Below are 13,447 nucleotides of genomic sequence, written 5' to 3' on the forward strand. Positions count from 1 at the left end.
GGGGGGAGAGACACCCTTGGCAGTCACTTGTTTTTCTGGCAGGTCCTGCAACACCAAGTTACACAGGCCCAGACAGACCAGCACCAAGAGACTGGACCAGACTTCTCAGGCTTGATGCAGTTATGCACCCAGTGACTGGAAGGGGAAATTTTTGCCAGAGCTATACGCTCCGAGTGACTATAAAGTGTTGAACGGGGTCTTCTGGGACTTACCAATAGATGTACATTGTAAAAGTTGGACTTAACAAAGAAAGACGAGGGGGGAGGGGGGGAGGAGAAAGATCAGTGACTGACCATAAGCTGCAATACGTTGAAGTTAGAGAGAGAGAGAGAGACAGAGAGACAGAGAGACAGTGAGAGAGAGAGAGAGAGAGAGACAGATAGAGACAGAGATCGGTGACAACTGACCATAAGCTGCAGTATGTTGAAGTTGGACTTGACCGGACACATTTCCCAGGCCTCGTTCTCCAGAAACATCCGGAGCTCATCCAGCCTGACCTGGTGGTGCGTCTTGAAGTAGTTCAGACTCTGCTGCTTCAGCGAGTCCTGCAGGCCCTCCGACTTGCTGCCGCAGAACTCCTCCCCGATTCCGATCATTCTGTTCCAAAGACAAATTTCAAATTTGTAAGACAGGGCATTTGGACGAAATCCCCTACAGAACTATTCACCAGTCTATACCGTCTTATTCAAAGTTTCCCCCTAAAAATGTATCCTCATCAAGCTGTTCAAATGTTTGCGGGCAGTATTGCATACAGACATAAGTCATTTTTAGCGGCCTTTGAGATACATTCGTATGCAATACTGCCCGCTTGTTGTAAGTCTAGAGTGCAAAATTTGTACGGAGAGAAAAAAAATACTGTTTCAAAAGTTGTACCTATTACATTGTGCAGCTTTTCTTAACTTTTCCAACATTTAGAATTTGAATTTAATCAAAATATTTCTCCAGCAAATGCAACCGACATCACAGATTAAGATGTAACAATTTTTTTCTTTTTAATTCAAAATGTTATACTTAGTACATATGAACAGCTGGCCGACAAAATACATTGCGAGGAATTTGGACAAAATTCCTTCCCATGCACTACAGCAGATCTATCCCTTATATTTTCTAGCTCATCCCCAATCTTTTCTAGCTCCATCCCCAATCTTTTCTGGCGCACCCCCAGTATTTCTCAATATTTTCTAGGTCATTTCCAGTATTTTGTAGCTCATCAGTAATATCTTCCCTCTTATCCCTCATATTTTCTAGCTCATTCCAATTCCTATAGTCTTCTTGTTAAATAAAAGCAAGCTAGTGTAACAAGGAATAAAGCCTAAATTTCTTCCTACTTTAAACCCTCAATTTTTTAATTTTATAATTCCAATAATTATCTGCATGGCAAAAATGTCTGCTACACATTTCATATCTTCAATATAGCAGAAGTCTGTTTCAAATAAAAAAGTTTAACGACTGAGACATGCACACTTTCACTTAAGTCATAAGATGGACTTAGATAAATAGTCACAGCATTAACAAAATAGCATAACTCAAAGTTGTGGCAAAATGTAACTAGTCTTTTTATTTTGTTTGGTGGTACGTTATATGTTATCTTTCGGTAAAACCAAAACAAAAATGGGCTGGCAGTCACGAAAGAAACATGCCTGGCAAGTTTTACCATTGCTAGATGATAAATACTCTAGTAAAATAGTTTTTTTGCATTTATCTCAAAGGTACAAAACATTAGATGTGCCATTTTCCTAGCGCAGTGACAAAAATACAGGGGAGTTTTTTTAAGTTCTCAAAGTAACAAGAAATAACTGAAGGCAATTGCGTTACAACCGTGACAATTTATTTCCCCCCCCCAAAATGGACGACCTTGACCATAAACGCGACCCCCCCCCCCCCCCGACGCCCTCACCTGTTGATGATGTCGAGCACGTAGATAAACTCGTCCAGTTTGAGGCCGCTGAGGTCGGAGGCCAGGACAAACATCTTGACCTTCTGCTGCACGTCTTGCCAGATGCGGCCGCGGCCGTACTCCATTTTCTGCGTGACGTAGCGGCGGTTGAAGGACGCCTCCACGCTGGTGCCTGCGTCCTCTGGGGGACGTTGCACAGAAAGTTATTTTGTTTTTGGGTTTTTTTTACCAGTCTGTTGAAACTGTTCTTATGGCAGTTGTTGTTGTTATTACTGCTATTGTTGTTGTTGTTGTTTTTACTAACGTTGTTGCTGCTGTGTCGTTTTCATTGTTACTGCTGTTGTTGTATTTAAAGCTACTGCTGCTGTTGTTGGTGTTGCTATTGCTGTTGTTGTTGTTGTAGTTCTTACTGCTGTGTTGTTGCTTTTATTGCTACTTCTGCCGTTTTTGTTGTTGCTGCTCAACAACGGTTTTAGAACCAAAAAAAGGAGTTATAATTGAAGCGTAACACCAACGATATTTGTACGAGTATTGCGAACGATATATCCTGTGCTACACTTATGATGACTTATCCGTACTGTCTTTATTTTTCATACGTCACAGTTCAGTGCACTCTCGTGTCAATTTCAAATCAACGAGGAAACCAATCGTAAGAAGTGAGAGATTCAGTAAGATTCAAGGACACTAAGCTAGATGAGAAAAGTCACCAACTTTCGTGGGTGGGTTTTTTTGTTTTGTTTTAGTAGAGGTTTTACAGCGCTCGCAACCACATATGGTCATATGAGCACCAAGGTGTGGATGTCAACAGAGAAGTTTTTACAGGGAGTAAGGCTTACCCTGCTCACCTCTCAAGCCTGAACAGCACAAAGTCTGTTTTGACTTTCAAGGCACCCCGGAAATAGCAGGTCACAAGAGAGTGACAAACATGCAAGAGAAGTAGAGGAAAATGACGATAGTAAGGATTAGGAAAAAAAATTCAGCAGTTCCCTGTTGCAGTTTAGACACAGTTATGAGCATGACATTGTTGGATCAGCCCATTTACAATTCTACTGTGCATTAGAACGAGAAATGTCCCCCCTTTGGGAATGGCCTAAAGACACTTCAGTCAGTGGCACCGCCCCGGGGGGTGTCCGTGGGTGTATAAGACTCAAAGACACTAAGCGAGACGAGACGAGACTCTGCGGCAAGACTCACCAGCTTCGGCGGGTTCCCCGTCGTGTTGATCGTTGAGCTCGTGCCAGCGCATGGTGCGGTAATAACTCTTCATCACTTCCCACAAGGCCTTACACAGGTCCACCAGGCAGGGGCTGAACGTCTCGATGCTGATGCTCTGGGGACACGTTCACAACAATTATAACGATAATGATGATAATAATAATAATGATAATGATAATGGTAATAATAATAATAATAATGATATAATGATAGTAATAATAATAATAACATTAATTATAATACTATTATTAATGATAATAATAATAATATTAATCATCATCATCATCATCATCATCATCATTCTGATAATAATTTTATTATTAATAATTTTAAATAATAATATAATAATAATAAATAATAATAATAATTTTTTATAAATGATAATAGTAATAGTAATAGTATTAATAATAACAATAATAATAATGATAGAATGTCTCTCTCTCTCTCTCTAACTCAAAACAGCCAAAAATGTCAAGATAGTAAACTTTAGTGTAATTCTGAGGTCGCGACACGTGAATGTCTTTGACTCACTTTACACAGGTCGGCGTACTGTCGCTTCTGGAAGTTGGACACGCCCCCATTACCGCAGCACAGCTCCACGTAGCCCAGGATGATGGTGAAGGCCGTGTTGTGAATGGCGCTGGCGAAGTGCATGTGAAGCTGGTCCATCGCCGTCTAGGGTGGGGAGATGGGGGGAGACAGTTTTTGGTTTAGCTTTAGTTTTAGAAAGAGTCTTACTGAACTCTCAACATAAATAAGTCCTATATATATAGGGATGTCAAATGATTTTTGAAAAAAACCAAACGAAAATGAGCGGAGCATCACACCTCACCTAAAACGAACCTTGTAAAATCTTTAAATGAGCAAACAAAAATATTTCTCTTACCATTGCCCTTTCCTTTAAAAGTGTAGGAAAAAACCGGAAAAAGCCGGAAAAACCGGAGATTTGGCATCCCTGTATGTAAGTGCAGGAGCTGCAGTAAAAGTAGGCAGTTGAAACAGAGTTTGAGCGCCACAAATTATGCAGCAAAGGTAGGTAGACAGCGAGCGAGTTAAGGAAGAGTTCATCACACCTGTGTTTTTCCCAGCTGTCTGTACGCTCTCTGCACTTTGCTGTAATGAACCTCGTCAAATCCGGCGCAGGTCTTGGCCAGGGCCACATCCAGCTGCTCCTCTATCATTTCCAGCGTGTCCTGCAGCTTGGAATTCAGCTCACTGCGGCAATGACGAAGAAAAGAAAGCTATTGCTGTCCATAACATCTTTTAGTATAGTTTTAGTTAAGTTTTAGTAAGTGTTTTATGGCACCTGTAACACAATAAGGTCATATAAGTGCCGAAGATTAGATTTATGTGTTACTAGAGAGTAACAAACACCAAAAAAAAGGAGGAGAGATAAGGACGATAGATGTTTGATAGGAAAGAAGGAGCAAACCACACCAGAGCACCTGCCAGCCACCCACTAGTATAGTTTTAGCACAAGTTTTACGGCATTCGCTACACAATACACAATAAAGTTATAAATATGCTGAAGATTCTACCTCCAGCAGCCCCGTTATAATTTGAGTTTGAAACCCCTGTTCATAATATGTCTTATGACGCAGTGGAATCGGACGCTCGTCAATTTTTGGGCATGTTGAGTTATTGGTATCATCTTACAGCTTGTTCAGTTGTCTTGCTATCGGTTAAAAAAAATACCAATCTATCTTGAATAAAAGTTGAGATATTTGAGATTGAAGAAGGTAGGGCTGCCTGGTTTCAAAGGTACAATAAGTGAGAATATGGCCACCAAAGTCTGATTATTCCCATAGCAGCTTGATAGTCAATGGAAACTGAAAACATACATTATTTGTGCCTTTAATCAACGTCTTTCAGTAAAACTCCACCCAGAAGTGTGTTATTAATTGGGTAACAATGGTGTTAAGCCAAAAAAAAAAAGAAATTAAATTTAAAAAACTGCCAATCTGACAGAAAAATACTAGTTGCTTGAATTTCACTATTTTGACGAGTGCCCGATTTCCCCACTCTGCCTCACACGTGCTTCCTATGGTAATTTCTCAAGAGAGGTTGAGCTGTCCTAAAAGAGTTATAATTCATTGAAGGGTACCTGATACATTTGTAATGCTTGAAAGTACTGGCAGCTTTTTGACACTCCAGGCACAGCTGTATGGCACCACTGTAGTCTTCCTCCTGGGGAAAGGAAAAAAACAAACAACAGTTCAGCTCTTGTTTTAGTAGAGGTTTTACGGCGCTCGCAACTGCATAAGGTCATATGAGCACCAGAAGATTAGAGGTGTTACAAGAGAGTAACAAACATAAAAAAGAAGGAGGGGAGATAGAGACGATACATTTTTTATAGGAAAGAAGGAGCAAATCACACCAGAGCACCCGCCAACCACCCACAATGTGAATAAAGTCTGTCAGAACACACCAGCCCGAAAGTTCTCAAGTTTTACCTCCATCATCTCCCGGAGACGTAGATCGGTGCGCTGCAAAGTTTTGATGGTGCGCAGCGACTTCAGTAGACCCACAAGCTGCTGTCGCTTGCGATAGTTGGCCAGCAAGCCTAAACTGGCAATAGTGAAGCTTTCTCGAGCGTGAGACAGTTGCCTGGGGAAGGTAGACGGAAATGTTGAGGCCAAATTGTAGTTTGTGTGAGGCCAAATTGTAGTTTGTGTCAAGTCGTAGTTTAGCTTTAGTAAGAGTTTTACGGCACTTGCAACACAATAAGGTCATATAAGTGCCAAAGATTAGAGGTGTTACAAGAGAGTGACAAACACAAAAAAGAAGGAGGGGAGATAAACACGATAGATGTTTGACAGGAAAAAGGAAGCAAACCACACCAGATCACCCTCCAACCACCCACTGTGTCAAGTCAAGTGTCATCAGCAGCCATACTGCCATAAGCTAACACAACGCCTTTCTTTTCATTTTCGCGCCAAAATTTATTATTTGCTAAATCGAAAGCTTGATCAGTTACCCAATTTGAGTGAAAAAAAAACAAATTGAAACCGTGACTAGTTTTTGAATAAATTAGAATTCAAATTTCAGAATGACTTGATTTTTACATGATTACGCTGACAAAAATCCTCTTTTTCTCGAAACTGCTCTGAAGAAAAAAAAGGTCTTTTATCAGCTTACGGCAGCCATAGTAATTGTTATTTTATGTTTGTGTTCTTTGGTCGAATCACTCTTATTGGTATAATACCTGGGCATAATGTGTATTTCAAAGGATTGTAACAATTATCAATCATTCTTGTACATTGACTTGGGTAGTACGCATGAAGCGTGTCAATGAGTAAGCTGTCGAAATTTCATTTCATTGCGAAGTGCCTAGAGGCAACAGAAAGTGGTCAATTGTATTTGATAACAATAAATGTGGGGGGGGGGGGGGGGGGGGGGGTTGCTTTTTTTGGTGCTTTTTTTGTTTCTAAAATAAAGTGTATAGATAAAAAGGAGTTAGTTCTACTAAAATTGATTGATTTCTAATTTTTTCTAATTTTTTTTATTATTCACTGAATGTCTCCGGGGGTCCCACAAAACTTCTTTTTTTTTTGGTAAGTGTTTTACGGCGCTCACAACTGCATAAGGTCATATGAGCGCCCGGGACACATTACACTTTTTCAGTTGGTAGGAAATTTTGAATATTGCCGGGGTGGCGGCCGAAGCCTACTCTTGTCAATTTTACAAAACTCTTTGAAGAGCTGCATCTGGCCTGCGAGCCACAGTTTGCCCATGGCTGTGGTAGACAGAGACGTTTACCTGCGCCCAGGCGGCGCTACTGACTGAAGTGTCTTTAGGTCATTCCCAAAGGGGGGGGGGGGGACATTAACATGTTCTTATGCACAGAAGAATTGTAAATGGGCTGATTTATCAATGTCATGCTCATACTGTGCCGGAACAACATAGGGGGAACTGCTGCTTTTTCTTTCCTCATCCTTACTATTGTCATTTTTCCCTCTATTTCTTTTGCATGTTTGTCACTCTCTTGTGAACTGTTATTTCCGGGGTGCCTTGATAGTCGAAGCAGACTTTGTTCTGTTGAGGCTAGAGATGTGAGCAGAGTAAGCCTGATTCCCCTTTTTAACTTCTCTGTTGACATCCACCCATTGGCACTAATATGTCCTTATGCAGTTGCGAGCGCCGTAAAAACCTTTCAAAAACCATAGATCGTGTATAACAAGATAGTTCTCTCCTCTCTTTGAGCCAATTAAAACAGTGCCCTCAAAATTTGGAGGCGTCCTCTTTGAAAAAGTGCGGACTTTGCGAACAGAGTTACCCTACTTGTGTAAAAAACAATAAAAGTGAAACTAAAAAACTGTATTTTTTGTATTCTTCTTCTCGAGAAACGAAAGAGAGCTTAAAAACAAAGACTGCAGCGCCATCTGAAGCAATGCGCGGACTTCCGCCGACACCTTTTTTGGCTGAGTGAACCATCTTGTTATGTACGATCTTTGACAAAACTAAACTAAAAAGACAAAGGCATAGTTTACCTGCGGCCGGTCTGACACACTCGACCGGCAGCTCTGAGCGTGCGCTGTAGATCCATGACCCTCTGGAGCTCCGTGGCATAGGCCGGGTGGTTCTGCAGGATCAGCTCCGACACCCGCTTTGACACCTGGGGGAAAAAAACGAGAGACAGATAGAGGGAAAGGAAGAGATGGACAAATAACGGGACGAACAAATAAAATATGCATACAGGCTGACACCCGCTTTGACACCTGGGGAAAAAAAAAACAGTGACAAATAGAGGGAAAGGAAGAGATGGACGAATAGAGGGACGTACAAACAAAGTATTCTGACAGGCTGACACACAGAGGAATGGAGATCAAAAATAAAAAAACCGATAGAAGATGTATAAGAGTGCCATGTATAAGCCATCCCTACAGACTGTTGACAGTTAGTATAAGCGTTACTCACACTCAGATGTCTGGCCTATAACCCAAACTCCTCATACAACAACGATGTTATACTCTGACCGTGTAATGGAAGAAATAGGTCAAATTCTTTTATGTTGCTCTAAAACCGTTGCCGAGGTCAATCTGATAATCCTCATTGAAAATCAGGCCCCAGCATGGGCTATAAATAGAATCAAATATTTAAATCAGAGGGGTCTTTTTTCTCATGCGGAACAATTTCCGAGAAACCACTTACGTGTTTAGAGCATAAAACACAGTGAATAATAATAAATAGCATTTGTATAGCGCATGCCCCCACTCGAAAGCAAGCTCTATGCGCTTCACACTATATTATTACCCCAGCAGACCATAGAACACTCAGAAACATTCTCAGCTTCCCGGGAAGCATACAGTCCAAGCAGCTGGTTAAGTGCTCAAACACTAACAAACTGACAAGATCTTTCACTGTCTATAGCTGGGTACCCATTTTCACCCGGGTGAAGTGGGGAAAATTCTTGTTAAGTGCCTTTCCCAAGGACATAACATTGGGCCCGCGGCTCGAACCCCCGAACCCGCAACCTCACGATTACGAGTCCAGTAGCCTAACCACTAGGCCACCGACGAATGTGTAGTAGAAATTGTCCAAGATGGCCAACTATTGTTGAGTAGAAAAGTGGTTGTCTTACACAGGTAGATGTCTAGGACAGTCAATATAATGTAGAAAAATGACAATGACTATCTTTATTCCTCTCGCAGGGAAAAATTTGTCTTGGTCGTTAACAATGGCAGTAGACGTTACAAAGGCTAGGTGCACTCACGCATACACTCACAACAAGACATGACATTAGTAAATACATGACAACCGGCTCCGTAACTCTCCCTCCCTCCCTCCCTCCCTCTCTCTCTCTCTCTCTCTCTCTCTCTCTCTCTGTGCGTTTCATTTGTAGCACTGTGTGTTCAGTAACCTCACTGCAGTTGGTACGAATGAAAGTGGGAAATGATCCTTTGAACAGGTAATTTGTCTTGGATAGGCAGCCATAACAGCAGGCTCGACCTGTATATACTCACAGCTTGTAGCTGAGTCCGGAGTCGGACACTGTCGTCCATGATCTTCTCCAGGTCAAGCTGCTCCGGAAGTTTCTAGAGACGAGAAAAATGAAATTTCTCAGTGACTGATTGGTTCACACTCTTTCCAGTACAAGTCATTATAAAAATTAATCCTGCCATTTTAAGTTTACATAATTTTTTTTATCTTTTCTACAATAACCCTCATTTTAGTTCAGGCTATTTTTTAAAATTCGTCTTTCCATCTAAGTTTCATTTTGAAAAATGTTTGTCCCACCAAGCTTAAAAGAACTGAGCCAGCATAATCAACATGCGGAAGGAAGTGAATCTTTTGGGATGTTCTTCCATTTTATCAAAGAATGAACATAGAAACCCCAAAAATGTTGAAATTTAAATCCTTTAACGTTCCTGTAATCAACAATTGGGGGGCTCTCGTGGCCTAGAGGTTAAGGTTTTCGCCTCTCATTGTGTCCTGCCCACTCATTTGACCTTATGCAGTGGCGAGCGCCGTAAAACACTTATCCAAAACCAAAAAAAACAAAAAAAAACACCAGTTACTTACTTGTAATTGAAAAAGACTAGTATCAAAGGACTCATTATTGTAATATTCCGCCTCAATCCCGTCTATAATCTCTTGCTCCTCATGAGGGTTCACCGGTTTCTTCTCCACCTGGAACATACATAAAAACAGAACAATGCTGTACAAAACAGTTTGTTCACGACGTACATGATTGTTATGTAACATACATAAAAACAGAACAAAGCTGTACAAAACAGTTTGTTCACCACGTAAATCATTGTTATGTAACATACATAAAAACAGAACAATGCTGTATAAAACGGTTTGTTCACCACATAAATCATCGTCATGGCCGCAACACATTCCATACAGTAATTATTTTGGCCTAAGCTTACCATGGCCAACCTTATGACTTCAGAAAAATGAAAATCTCAATGATATAAGTAGGGTGGGTTGGGGGATTTTTTTTGTTTATTTCAGATACTGCACATATAAGCCGGCTTTTTTTATTCACTCAAATAGAAACTTTCACATTTTTTACAAGGTCATAATGTGAAACTCCTCAATGAAAGAGAAATAGAAGAGCGAGGAATTTTCCGACGAGGAGTAGGACAGCAATGGACGAACATGGCCGTGGTGACTGGCGATACGCGAGGCTGGACAAAAAGTACCGCGACACAGGATTGTACTGGTATTTTTAGCCACTTTTATAATGGCAAAGAAATAGATCATAGGAAATCAAAGTGGCTATTGCATCACAGACCAGATTTTTTGAGGACCAATTCTTGAACAAAAATACAATAACAAGCTAACCTCTATATAACAAGTTTTTTGGGACAGTTCGCTGTTATTCCAGCTTTGAGGTCACAACAAAAGAAAAGAAATGATAAAAACACTATCAAACCAACATTATGATTCACATTCATATAAATACAGTGCTCCAAGTCCAAATCATCAGATATATATGATATCAACTCAAATCCACAACAACAACAAAATACCCTACCTTACTCTTGGTCACTGCGGCCCCAACAGACAAAATGTCTGACACAGACACACTCTCCTCCACTGGCGACTGGAGGCTGTCCTAAAGAACAGAACAAAAAATAAGCATTAAATCTGTACAGCAATGAGATGTATTCCACAACCTTTTAGCTTAAGTAAGTTTTACGGCACTTGCAACACAATAAGGTCATATAAGTGCAGAAGATTAGAGGTGTTACAAGTAGTAACAAACACAAAAAAGAAGGAGGGATAAAGTAAAGACGATAGATGTTTGACAGGCAAACTACACTAGAGCACCCGCCAACCACCCACGTTCCACAACCTGAAAAGTAGACAAAAAGCAAGGCACACTCACACCATATTTTCATTATGATCTTATTCTGGTAGGTGTCTCATGACCATACCTAAACATTATAATAATGTAAGTCATTTTAAATGGAAGAGGTAAGAAGACAGAATGAAAAAGGATAAGAAAGCGACTATACATTGAAGTCAATTATTCACAGTTAGCATTGTACTATGACATATGAAGTCCAAACAGCAGGCCATTTTTCTCTCCCCTAGATTCCTGATCCTATTAGGTAAAAAAAAAAAAAACACATTGGAAAAAAACCAACAACACTTAAAACCAACGACAACAGAAAAAGAAAAAGAACACTTACTTGCTTTCCCCCAGCAATGAGGGATTTCAACTTTTGCTTGAAAGCCATTGTTCTCAATAGACTTGAATATGACAGGTCTCATGCCATACTCAAAACACTGTCGAAGGAAGAAAAGAAATCAAAGTAATAAAATTATGGCAGGAACTTGCAAGTAAATTTTCAGATAACAAAATTAACTCTGTTACTACAATGAGGAACGGCTCAGCATCTTCTTCACCACTACCACTAGTAGTAAGCCGCACCATCGGCTCGACTATGCCCCTATAAATACTCCACAATACTTTCCAAAATAGTATCCATTTCTTTGTGAGAAAATTTATTTCTTTTGCTCAAATTTTAATTCCCTTTCAATTGATTATGTAGTGAATGAAACAGTGCAGTCTTCAAATCTTATGAAAAAATATACTCATCATCATCTAGAGCCAGATCTGCGACAGACATCGGCAATCACGGTTCTCCATTCATTCCTTTGCTCAGATGCTCTCAAAAAAGCCACGTTTCCCTGATCTTTCCCCGTTACCCATTTATTTGATAAAAGTTCCCCAAGTATGTTGTTCTGGGCCTTCCCCTGCCTCCCTTGCCCTCAATTTTGCCAGTGAGAGCTAGATGTTCAAGACTCTTTTATGTCTATTTATGTGTCCCAAAAACTGCATTTTTTGTCGTTTCCTGATTGTTTTTAACATTGAGCGTCCCACGTGGGCTTGTACTCAAAGACAATGGTCATCAAAATCAGTACAGAAGGCCTAGCAAGTATGTTACTGCCTACAACAAATGATGAAATTGCCATGGTTTACGTATTCGTAACTCCTGCGCAAAGTTTTGAATATCCAGTCGGGGAGGCAAAGAGTTTCTTCTAGATCGGAATTAAACTCGAGAAAGTAAACAATTGCCGAGACCTAACCCTAACCCTGACCCAACCTCTGCCCCTACCCCAACCAAACCCTCTATATTCGACTGTTTCATAGTGGTCGCTCTTTACGGCACAAAATTCCTCCCCTACTACTAGAGTCTGTCTGCTATCATCGAATCACTGGATTGTAAGTAACTTGAAAGACTTATTTTGATTTATAATAGCCTAAAGAGGCTAGATCTAGATCTAGATCTAGAGATGCTTTCTCATCATTAGGTTCTCATTCTCGTCTTCGGGCATCACAATCACATCATAAAAATAATGAAATATTAAAAAATGAAGATGGAAGCGGCAGAGGGAGAAGATGAAGAAGAATGATGAATGACAATGGTGAAATAATTGGCACAAGCTTTACATCTCATACTAAGCTCATGTGTACCTATGTCAGCTCTCTCAAAAAACCATGGGAGTGTAAAACCTAAATGATAGAATGAAAGTTGAATGCTGTGTTTTCGTCTTCTGCTTTAGCATCGAAGTGTTGTGGACAGCTGTGTTACTTCCGCTATGGAACAAAATTAATTTCTTTCAATTGAGAGCAAAAACCTTGAGAACTTATGAAGATGAGAGTAGTCGTTCTTCGTTTGTGTCAGCCGGCGGGGGGGAGGGGGGGGAGGAGACATACTGACTTGTATTTACAATAAGAAGTAAACTTTTTAAATTAGTAACTGTATCGGGTACCCAGTTGAATCAAATTGTTATTTGGAGTGTTCTTATAGATCCAGTATTAGATGTAGAGTGTTGCACATGATAGCGAGGAGGAATCTGAAATGATACAACACAAGCAATAACCTTGTTAAAGGGAAACAATCAGTAATTTAAAAAAAATCTAATTAAAAGAGTTATTTTCCTTTAAATTTGTAGACGTTTCTGATCTTATATCGTGACATTAATTATCTCTTGTTGATTTAATTTGTGTCGATCGTTCTCTGCAGTCTTTTAAATTTGCCTCTTTAACTACCACTTTGATAGATAGTAGGTAACTGTGTGTTTGTGTGTGTGTGTGTATGTGTGTGTGTGTGTTTGTGTGTGTATGCGCGTGTGTGTTTTTTTGATGTGTGTGTGTGTGTGTGGTTTTTTTTGCTGAGTGAGCGTTTGGTGTGTGTGGGTGAGTGTGTGTGTGTGTGTGTGTGTGTGTGTGTGTGTGTGTGTGTGTGTGTGTGTGTGTATGCGTTTACATGTGTGTGAGTGTGTGTGTGTGTGTGCGTGAGTGCGTGCGTGTGTGTGTGTGTATGTATGTGTGTGCGCGCGCGCGAGCGTCCTTTTGCATGCTCGTGAATG

At 40.4% G+C, this 13,447-nt stretch overlaps 1 protein-coding gene across 1 annotated transcript in view; it reads right to left on the reverse strand.

Moving 5' to 3' along the window:
• LOC101856345 (syndetin) overlaps positions 1 to 12,660 on the reverse strand; it is a gene marked incomplete in the record, with an annotated part of 27,087 nt that extends 14,427 nt beyond the window's left edge. Inside the window, 13 exon segments of the mRNA XM_013082976.2 lie at positions 408 to 597; positions 1,898 to 2,078; positions 3,092 to 3,227; positions 3,644 to 3,787; positions 4,186 to 4,327; positions 5,217 to 5,299; positions 5,566 to 5,719; positions 7,603 to 7,727; positions 9,076 to 9,147; positions 9,635 to 9,742; positions 10,599 to 10,679; positions 11,260 to 11,356; positions 12,549 to 12,660. Of these exon segments, the coding sequence (XP_012938430.1) occupies positions 408 to 597; positions 1,898 to 2,078; positions 3,092 to 3,227; positions 3,644 to 3,787; positions 4,186 to 4,327; positions 5,217 to 5,299; positions 5,566 to 5,719; positions 7,603 to 7,727; positions 9,076 to 9,147; positions 9,635 to 9,742; positions 10,599 to 10,679; positions 11,260 to 11,307 (1,464 nt within the window).
• Between the last annotated feature and the right edge of the window lie 787 nt (positions 12,661 to 13,447).

The sequence above is a fragment of the Aplysia californica genome, unplaced genomic scaffold (assembly GCF_000002075.1).
Source record: "Aplysia californica isolate F4 #8 unplaced genomic scaffold, AplCal3.0 scaffold00202, whole genome shotgun sequence".
Lineage (NCBI taxonomy): Eukaryota > Metazoa > Mollusca > Gastropoda > Aplysiida > Aplysiidae > Aplysia > Aplysia californica.